At 42.5% G+C, this 10,917-nt stretch overlaps 2 protein-coding genes across 2 annotated transcripts; both read right to left on the bottom strand.

The window, feature by feature from the left end:
• Positions 1–1,702: 1,702 nt before the first annotated feature.
• NCS57_00982300 (PA14 domain-containing protein) lies at positions 1,703–2,278 on the bottom strand (the record flags this gene model as incomplete). Its single annotated transcript, XM_053059583.1, has 2 exons — positions 1,703–1,873; positions 1,937–2,278. The coding sequence occupies 2 exons, from the start codon at positions 2,276–2,278 to the stop codon at positions 1,703–1,705; spliced, it is 513 nt and encodes a 170-aa protein (XP_052909977.1).
• A 7,084-nt stretch (positions 2,279–9,362) lies between these two features.
• Positions 9,363–10,917, bottom strand: NCS57_00982400 (MFS domain-containing protein; the record flags this gene model as incomplete). The annotated part of the gene is made up of 8 exons (XM_053059584.1): positions 9,363–9,370; positions 9,419–9,567; positions 9,624–9,772; positions 9,826–10,082; positions 10,141–10,316; positions 10,372–10,480; positions 10,537–10,735; positions 10,789–10,917. The coding sequence occupies 8 exons, from the start codon at positions 10,915–10,917 to the stop codon at positions 9,363–9,365; spliced, it is 1,176 nt and encodes a 391-aa protein (XP_052909978.1).

Genomic DNA, 10,917 nt, shown 5'->3' on the forward strand with positions numbered 1-10,917 from the left:
GTCAGCGTTATCACTTATGTCATCATATATCAAAAACTTATAATCTCTCAAGGCCCAGGCGAACGCATCGAGCCTTTTAACTCGAAACTGGGCGATCTGCGAGATCACTATTGATAGCACTATCCGAGTTTATTAATCCCCGGAGGATAGATCCGTCGCGGTGTATGGCGTCGAAAGACATAGGGACGCTCAAGCCTTCCGTGCATCCGGTGCGCACTAAAGATATGGGGATATTGCCAATGTCGTTCAGTATCAAAGGTCCTTCCGTAGGCCCCAGTATTTTATCTAAAATAATAAAGACGGCCTTGAAGAGAGGCTGTAAGATATACCTCTGGTTAAAAGCTGTAAGTAGCTCGGCTTTCCCGCCCCGTCCCTTCTCTGAAGCCTCTCTGGAAGATAATAAATACCTGGCATCTCGCAGATCGTCTAGGAGACATCTGAAGATATCTGCTGATATATCTTAACAAAGGTTTGTATGGAAGCCAGTAATATCCGTCAATATTGGTCTGGTTGTGTCTATATCCCATACTAGGGCTATACCTTTAGCCGCACAGCGGCCGTATTCGATATTAGTCTCGTATACTTCTAAATGCCGTTGAGAAGATTTAATCCTTGTCGCTAAGGATCTAATATAGCGGTGGATTTGTTGTGATAGTCTAGAATGCGTCAAATAGCCAGCCTCTTGACTAGGGTGTTTGATTAAATGACTAAGATATGGGATTTTATTCCCTAGCTCGTAGTCTGAAATACGGAGGCTCTCTAGAAAAGCATTCGAGCACTACCGCTAGATGTCTCTTTTCTTCTATACCACGAAGCTAATATAAGATCTAGCCTTTAGTCTTATAGGATCCCTGGGCTTCCCTAAGCCGGAGGCGCCGAAGAGTGATATAGATGATAGATTGAACTTCCCTGTGATCCGGGGTCTAGGGTGCGTCTATCTGGGCTCAGAGAGATGATGATTTGGGATTTAGTTTGGCATGAGATAAGGCCTAAATTGTAGGATTATATTGAATATATTTCTAGATGGGATGTAAGCCTTGGTCTCACAAGGGGCAGCTTAAACTGTGGATTCGAACCTTAAGAGCGTCCGAAGGGTGGACAGGAGACGCTTTGCATAGTCCAAGGTTTACCTCCTATGGCTACTATAAGCATAAGGGTTATTAGATCGAATCTGCTCTTAGTAACCCGATCTATAAGCTGTTTTATCTGGTCCGAGCTCTAAATAATTACGTGTTGGGGAATAAATTGCCAGTCTAAGGTGATTCAAAATACTATATGCATTTAAAGAAAATGATATAATCCAAGTACCCCCCGACTCGTGTGCTTTTAATTCCTCCAGGTGCGTATTAATTAGAACTAAGTAGATCCACCCGTCTATTGTCGAAGGGAGGTATAGATTTGACTCCTTTAACCTATCAAAAAGTCCTTAAATCTCCTGTCTGAATGCAGGGTATCGAGGTGCGATAATGCTATCGCATGAGTATCGAACGACATATGGGCTAGAAGTCGCCTCGTTACTAGTAATTACTTGGCCGTTAGGGGTCGTGATAGTGAAGTAGAAGCCACCATCGTATTGAGCTTGGCCGTAGATAAACCGAATGGGCATATAAGTGCTAGTAATTATATTAATACTGAAGGATGCTGACCTAGCGATGTGATCAAGCTGGTTATAGCGAGCCTTGGCATCGGCATTACTTTGAGTCTAGCTAATATAGGCCTTAGCACTAAGCCATAGGTAAATAGCGTCATTGGCGTAAGGGATGTTGAACTGGTATGTTCCTGTTTCATAGGCGTAGATGTAGCCGTGGTGGTTTAGGGCGAAGTAGTCTAGGTTAAGGTTTATCGCTGAGCCGTAGATGGGACCAGGAGTATTCTCAGAGCCGGGTTAGTAGAGACCTCCAATATATGGTATGGTGCCAATGTAAAGCGGGTTTACTTTCTTGAATGAATCAGGATGAAAGTTCGAGTAGGTGGTATTAGTATTCTGGGTCGGGTTGCTATAGTAGGCCCAATCGAAGCCGAGGTTGTTGCAAGTGATCGGGGTAGGGCAAGCCGTCGCGGTCATAGTGGTTGACTCTATAGTCGTGGAAGCCGATGATGTGGTCTCTATAGTAGTAGTGGTGGTGGTGGCTAGCTCTGATGTCGAGGAGGCCGCAGAGGTAGAGACCTTAGTTGTCGAAGAGATCTTAGTAGTCGAGGTTAGCTTAGTCGTGGTGTCGATAGATGAGATCACGGTCGAAGACGAAGATATATTCTCAAAGGGTATAGCCTTAACCATCTATGAGGCCTGCTGCTTATAGTGAAGAGAAAGAAGAACAAAAAAAGATGAGGACTGATATACTCACGCGATGCTACATAAAGCTGGGCTGAAAGATGTGATTCTGGTTTAGGTGGATTACATTTATGTCAAACTACTTTCACGTCTATGTTGTTCCTTTTCTTATTAGCTTTAGAGTGCTTTGGAGGCTACCCCAGTGTGCGGCCAGTCTATAAGCTATCTTAGTGATTGCCTCTCTTCAGAGTGAGAGACCTGGGCCTTGATCTCGTTGAGTTGTTGCTCGTAGTCGAATAAGCTTATGACCTGGGAGAAACATCTTAGGACACGGAATAAAATCATAACCCATCACGACATAAGTCTATATGATTCTTGCATTATGAAGGTCACTACTCTATGACTAGAAGTTGGAGCACTAATGTGCCGTATTTTATGTGTCTAGGCATTCCTACTAGCGGTTAGATCCTATATAGGTTGCTCTGAAATATATCGCAATGTGTAAACCTTACCTGGCTTATTAAGTGATTTGTTGTTTTATCTAGGTCTAGTCTCTCATCGACGCAGATATAGCGCCATAACCATAATTCGGTTCTAAACATTCTTCACCAAGGCCAGCCTACTAGTATTATTCCTTTTTACTTAATGAGAACCCTTAGTAGTGTCACCCTATACTCACTAGTGGTTATCACTTATTTTTAGATGACTAGTTCTTATGATGAAAATGCATTCTATGATCATGAGAGAAGTACTTAAATGATGTTATACCTCCGGTGAATGAAGAGTAATGAGATATAGCCATGAATGTACACAAGTGGCATCACTTTATAAGACCTGGCCAATGAAGATCCAAATTATCAAAAGCTTTTTATTAGGAATATCCCTTCCGAAAGCTTGATCACCAGTTTAGTATGTCTGATATGCCGACTCGCCACCTAATAGCCACACCTAATCTAGGGGCAGTCCTTGGCTGGAATTATCCATTTCTGGTAGCCCCCAATGAGACTGATGAGGCATCTCGCCGAAATACTCTCCTATGGGCTGCATCTCGGGCAAATCTGTCAGTCCTGGTAGCCCGGTCGCGATCATATGACTCCCAGGCGCCTGGTTAATTGAGTGACTGATATCTATTGCATCGAGTCGAGGAGAAGGTATGGCTGAAATAACAGTTGTCTTATCGCCTGCTTTATACTCCAATAATGCCTCATCCCGGGCCATATTGGTACTTAATGAAGTACCCCGTCGTAAGCGTTCGACCTTAGCCCAGCGAAAGTCTCGGAAGTCATACTCTGCGGCATCTTGACCGACGAGCTGATATTCACTGTAATATATTAGTGAATTGATAAAATTCTAGTAGTCGGTAGCCTAAACTAACTCTCGAAAGGCAGCTAGATTATTACTAGTGAGAAGATGCATGCAGTCGCAATGCAAAAGTCTATGAACTGCTTCGATATACTTGACACAGTTAGCGTTAACTCTCTAAGCCTACACTCACACTAACCAATTGCCTAATAAATTCAGATTGGCTTATAATCTCTCGAATGGCGGTGAGAAGATGAGGGATTGCCTCTACCAGCTCAGGCGCTTTGGGGTCAGTGAAAGGATCGACTTCAGCCAGGCGGCGTGGCTCAAAGAGAAGGACTACATATCCGAGGTCAATACAATATGGCAAAGCCAATCATAGCTAAAGGAGAAACTCACTCTCTAAAGCCACGTACGAGTGAACCCCTATCTGAGGATTAAACTTGATGCCCGCCTTGAGCCCTTCCGAAACCAGCCCAGTAATAGGCAGTGCATGCGAGATCCTATTCTGCCGCACTTATGGTATAAGATCCATCTTGGAAGGGTCACGTTTATATATCATCAAGCCAGCTCGGCCCAAAATAATGAACAGGTTATGACGCATAACGTGCAAGAGCAGAAACGTAATAAGCCTATCACGGTGGACAAATATGTTGTCACTATTGAAGTGAAATCGCTTTAGTAAAGTAGCGATGAGCTCTTTGATATTAACTCGAAGGGCATCGAGTTCCATTGATAGTTATTCCGCGGTCTATTCCTTGTGTGAGGCGCGAAAAGCAAAGTGTAGTGCTCGTCGCCGTGTAGCTGCTGTGCGTAAAAGATATGCCGATATGTCGAGCGGTGCTTGTTCAAGGTTATCAGGGAGGATACCTTGAGGGTTCGCAGAGTTATCAAGTGGCTCAGTCACAACATTTTCGTTACCCAAGAATCTCTCTTGTTCGCAAGGAAGCTGAAGCCGATAGGTTTTTTCATCGATAACGTGGAAACCATATCGACCGCCATCGATGATGCTATCTAAGAAAAAAGTAGACCAAGCTACGCGGCGGAGAGCCTCGCTAGATAGAAGTAGCGAGAGGCGTGCGTTTGAGGCCAGGTTTGGTGTATAGGTTCGGTCAAATGTTTATAAAGACATCATCTGCATTATTCTAGGAGGATCAACGCTTTGTAACCGGTTGCAGCTATGATTATTACCTTGCGTAGGCAGACCCCAGTAGCCAAGCAGATGTAAAGTTGCCTCGATTCAAGTCGTAGTGCTGAGCCAGTAAAAGACTCTATTACAACATCAGTAATTTCTTCACATCCAGAAGAAGAACTAGCAAAGCTTACCATAAGTTGGATGACGCCAAAACCCTGGTATATAGCAGGGAGAAGAGACTTGATCGCCGTATCTGCCCAAGCATCTGCCTTTGCGAGGTTTTCGGTGCTTATTTCCCCAGCGAAACTAAGATAGCTTAGCAATTCTCGGGTGCAGTAATGGGAGGTAACCGGCTGAGACTCACCGCTTTGCGCTGGCGATCATTAGAAGGGTCAATTCCCGGGGAGCATTGCCTTTGGCTAGTAGGCGTTTGAAGTGAAGCTAGTGAATAAACTCAAAATAGCCGAACTCTAAGGGGAGTACTTAGTCTAAGTTACTAAGAAGGAGTTCTTTCATGAGTAAACTGACGATGTACTGATGAGAAGTAGAGCTGGACTAAGTCCTGAAGCTCTTTACCTGTCGGTAGCTTACCCCCAGGGGCTGTTAGTTCCGAGGGTGTATGAGCGTCAGACTCAATAATTTCACTTTGGCCCGGTGATCCTATAGCCTGGTGATCTATTGTGTCGATGCTTTATTGGTATTGTATGCAATCTATAGCCATGGCATTATATCTCTCATATGCATCTTGCATATTGCCAACGCACTTGAGCTATAGACATCTGATTAGTCGCCGTCATGATGACATATATAAGATTGTAAAGATGCACCTTTTTGTCTTTGCAAGCCTTATAGGCTGTTGTATTGGGTCTTCTCTTGGTTTTTTGCCTCTGGGTTTCCGTGCTCGACTAGTCATATATTTGGCTTCCTTTGAAACATTGAGTGTATATTGGTTTCTTTTTATCACATTTCACCTATAGCGCTAATAGTTAGAGCTTTAAACTTAGTCAATTGGCGTCATACCGGTCATACCTTTCTATGCCGGCAAGTCCGATATCCCGTTCTTGTCCGATGGATAAAGGACCTAGGCTTTGGCGATAATATATTGAGCGAAGACGCGGCGTCTATGGCCTTGGTTTATCCATATAGAGTGGCCACTAATCCAATTATGAAAGTATTAATGTCTTGCCACGGGATGAGAACGAGATAAAAGAGAGGATGAAGGATAAGGAATGAGGGTCTGGTGCCGGGCACTAGACTCGGTTGTCGGATGGCAATCGGAATATAGCCTAATCACAGTCTAGTATAGTCCGGAAGCAAATGGCATGATTAATGATTGCCGGCTATAGGGAACAGTCTGATAGTTAAGAAAGCCCCTGAGACTGGCACAGGGAGTAGAATATTATAGATTTCATGATTATTAAGTGAGAATATGATTTGATTCAAGATATGCGCAATTTTAGACTACTGGGCTATTGCTATTCTGAACCACAATGCCTATTACTGCACCCAGCAAGCATCAACCTTGACCTGATGGACATATACATTTAAGCTTCTACGTGGGCAGCCCGGTTGTTATCATCATGATGAGCCGAGACAGATAATTCGGCATCCTTCTCTCCTTTAATCTGTCTAATACGACGCTTAGGGTCGGAGAAGTGAATATTTTGCGGGCGGAAAGGGTTGAAGGGGGTCTCAAAAATCGCGTTAATCTCTTTAAGTGCGCGCCCCTGTTCGAAGGAAGATATTATTAGCAGCAGATTTAAGAAGTAAAATAGGGATAACTTACCTTGGTTTCCGGGAGAAAGAAAAAGGTATAGAAAAGGGCCACACCGGATATATTGCCAAAGACCCAACCGACACCAAAGTGAAGATCCCTGATGAGGTATGGGATCATAAAGTTTGTGACGAATGCCTAAATGACGTTCTATGATGCACCTAGAGACTGTGTCTTTTCTCGTAGCGCCGAAGTGGGAATTTCTCCACCGAGGAGGTAGGGAATACCATGTACCACCACCCTTTTGATAACCCCACCCTTTCGTTAGGTAAAAAAAAAATTTCACCACTAAAACTTAGTTATTTCACTTAACGTACTTGATAAGTGAGCTGTACAGTCAAGTGAGCGAGACAAAGGTATTTATATATTAAAAAGAGAAATAAAAAAAGCCCTTAAAATTCTAAAAATAGCTTAAAATATCTATAAACCTATAATTATATTTATTATATTATATATTATTTATATATATTTTTTAAAAAAATCTTATAAGGCTTCTTATAAGGTAGTTTAAAGAATAAGCTATTCGCACTGTATACTTAGCCTTTTCTCTATAAAGGCATTTTTTAAAAAATATAAGAAAATCATTTTTAAACTTTATAAAGGATTAGAATTATAAAAAATACTCTTTTTAAGCTTATAGCTATTTTATAGAAAGAGTTAGAGGGTCTAGGGTAGGCTATTTCTAGGTGCACAGTATGCTGTCTCGTTCACTTGTCTGTACAGCTCACCTATCAAGTATGTTATATAGAATTCGGTCAAAATAAAAGTTATTTGCAAATGGTTACCTCTTATAAATTTAAAATTAATATTTCTATTGATATTTAGGTCTTTTAATTACCCGCTTAGATCAAGTGGTGCGCTAAGGTGGTATAGTTTCCTCTCTGACTTTAATAACCGAAGTAGCCTTTGATTCTAACCTTGACTCCTCTGAAGAGCTATTATCTACTATAGTAAGCTTCTTTTGACTTCCTTTTTCGGTAGTAATTTCTCTAGCCGCTAGAGCCTCGCTTAGAGTCATGAAACGCTTATTGGGATTAGGTATAGCCTTCCTTTTTTTCCCTCTTTTTGAACGAGTTAGTTCCTCCTCTAGACTAGTAATTCTCATTGCATGAGCCGCTAATGTCTGCTGCTGCGTCTTAAACCCTTTTGCTATTACGTTATATTATCTTTGCGTTTTTGGTGTTTTATTTAGCCTAAGATCATGAATGTGGCGGCTGGTTTTTGGTGTATTATCCGAGCCGAAATATGGCGCCTGCTCTGGAGTCCTCTTTGGGCTGTTATTTGGCTTGTTCTCTTGGATTTTTAGATGCCGTAGAGCTTTAGCTCGTGAAATTGGCTAATTATTAGTAACTCTCTAGCCGGAGAGTATATTCTTCTTAGTTATTCCTATTTTACGAGCCTTAGCGTAGGCTCTGATGAAATTGACCTTATCTATCGGAGCAGAATCGGTTAGGGAAGCGAATTTTTCTAGCTCTCGATGATATATAGCTTTAGAGGCATTAAATACTCTATTATCTAATGGCTGAAGTCTATGGGAGCAATATGCTGGAAGGTAGTAATAGTAAATGTTGTTTAAAAAGCATGTAGCTATCTATTTATCTTTAACTCGGTTAATAGTAACCTTTGGTTAAGGAAATAAAGGAAGTACCGTTATATGACTCTTATGGCCGTCTAGAATGATTAATCTAGCATTAGACTCGTCGTTAGGCTTAGTCTAAGGCAAATAGACTCTTTTAAGCTATTTAATACTAATGTGGTCATTAGTCTACCTATTAAGTGAAGTTATATAATGCTAGTCGGCTATCTTCTTGAATTCGTTAAGAAACCACTATTTTTGGAGTTCCTTACCTTTGAATATTATGCCAGGAGTTAAGGCGCGGCCGTTAGTAGTAATAGCTTCGATGAATAAGGTCTAATTTTGAGTTTATGGTCCCTTGAGAAGAGCTTTTCGCTTTAGGTTCGCGCTTCTAACCACTAGGCTATCTAACCCTAACGGAGAGAGTTTAGTTAGTCAAATTTTAAAACTATAAAGAAAATCGAAATTAAGGCTTACTAAAACTAATTATGATGCCTCTTTCGTTAATGTTAATAGTGTTCTTAGGCTGAATCTAGCCGTACTGGCCCTCCCTGATATTGAAATATTAATAAACCGCTTTAGGCGTAAAAGAGTTAAACCTATTGGCTTCTTGGCGTCTACTTATCTTAGTCTTAAGGTCTAAGCGGCGCTTAATGAATCTAGTTACTTAGTTGCGTCTTAATTCCGGTTAGTCGCCTTGTTGTCTTAGCAGGCCTATGATGTAAGCGCGAATCTAATTATGGGACGGAGTATATCCTAGAGACTCCTAATGAAGAATCTAGAAAGCTAATTTATCTTCTTAATTCTTAGATAACCGTTAGCTAAGCTATATTTGCTTTTTTATGGGTATTTAGCTATTAAGTCTGTCGATTAGAGTAGTTTAAGGCACGCTGCGTCGCTAAGTCGCCTAAGGGGGTAAAAAGTTATTATTAGTAACGTCTAATATAGCCTCGGCTATATCGTTTTCTATATATTTCTAACGAGGCCGAGATGAAGGTATTTTAGTTATATTATGAGAGATTAGTAAGAGTAATATTAAGAAGGAGCGGTGAGGAAATTAGGGGTTGAAGTGGTGATATTTCCTTATTATTACTTATATATATCACGTGCCTACTTAATAGTATGAGAATGGAAATAGAAATTTTAATTAATTCTATACTTGATAGAAGTAATTACTCTTAAATAACTTTTATTTTGGTTAAGCTGTGTGTTAATGAAAGTGTTGAGTTTTGGTGGTGGAATTTTTTTTTTACTTGACGAAAGGGTGGGGTTGTCGAAAGGGTGGTGGTGCATGGTAGAGGCACTACCCATCTGCGAATGTTGTCAGTATTACAAGCTGCCTTATGCTATGTTCGTGACTCACATTGTACCAGACGGCAAAGAGCATAAAAGCAGCCACGATTGTGTTCTTCTCAGTAGGGGTTTTATCGGCCTTTCCACCAAGACCGGCCAAAAGGAACAGCCAGAAAGACTGGAAAATGTAGCTGATCATTAGGGTGTATCGGCGGCTTTAGAAACATGATCAGCAAGAACGTTCAACAAGTCACCTAAACCATTGACTTACCCAAGATTGTCAACCAGATACATTGCTGGAATGACTGAGAGGAGACCAAGAACACTGGTAACGATGGGATAGGTAAAGGCCTTGTCCGCGTAGCCGTTCTCCTTGTAGAAGACAGTCTGGTATGTTGAAGTAAAGGCTTGGCCAGTGGTCTGTTTCTCTCGATTTAGCCCTCGCTCAGTAGAAATGATGGCATCATACTAACCTGCTGGAAGAAGTAGAATGCAAAAACGATCATGGTGCGGCGAAGGTTGTTTCCGCGCAAGAGGTCGAGCCATGGGCCTTTATGCACCTGTTCTCTCAGGGCTTCTTTGATGGCCAAGATCTCTTCGTCGCATCGACCCTCGTCTGCGTCGGCTTTGCTTCGGAGTCGCTGTAGAGAGATGACGGCGTCAGACTCACGGTCCTTGGAGAGGAGCCAACGCGGGGAGTCGGGAATGAAGAAGACAAAGGCGATGAGGACTGAAGTTTCTGATTAGCTAACACAGCAGCAGTTACAGGCAAGCTGTTGGTCACTCACGAGTGGGAAAGATGAATTGAAGACCAGTAACGGTTTTCCATCCCACACCATTGGTGCTAGTTGAGTAAGCCTTGTTGGCGCCTGTTGCAATAAGAGTGCCAGCGTTGAGGAAAAGCTGCAGAGAAATGACGACCAGGCCACGGAAAGGGGCTGGGACAATTTCGGCCTGGTAAGTTCTGTTGCACAAGTCCGTCAGATTTACGTCTCCAGACTGAGTAAATCAACACTCACGTCACATCCACCTCCACAAGACCGACCGAGATATAGACAATGACACGTCCGATGAGGAACTGCGCAAAGCGCCCGGAGCCGGCCCCCGTGTCGGCAGCGGTGATCTCCACTGGAGTAGCATGTCAGAAAGCTGGCAAGAAAAGCAGTTGACTCATTGAAACTCACTGATGACACCGATAAACGAAATGACAGAGAGGAGAACAAAGACCATGCGGTGGCCATATCGTTCGATAGCTGGGCCAGCGATGAAGCATCCCAGGAATTTACCGATAAACGGGATAGAGGACATGATTGAAGTATGGGTGGAATCGAACGCATATTTGCCCGTCTCGGTGTTGTATTTGCCAAATTGGTTAATGAAACCCTGCCGTATGTCAGTCATCTCAATGTGATTTCATCAATCCGCAAGCATCTTACAGGATTAGCAAGAATACCACCGAACGATCCGGTGTCGAAGCCAAAGAGCATGTCTCCTACGAGGAGACAGAAGCAGGAAAATATGAGCAAGGGGGACACGGAGGACCATGCTGATCGTTGGCTCGCCAT

The sequence above is a fragment of the Fusarium keratoplasticum genome, chromosome 8 (genome assembly GCF_025433545.1).
Source record: "Fusarium keratoplasticum isolate Fu6.1 chromosome 8, whole genome shotgun sequence".
Taxonomy (NCBI): domain Eukaryota; kingdom Fungi; phylum Ascomycota; class Sordariomycetes; order Hypocreales; family Nectriaceae; genus Fusarium; species Fusarium keratoplasticum.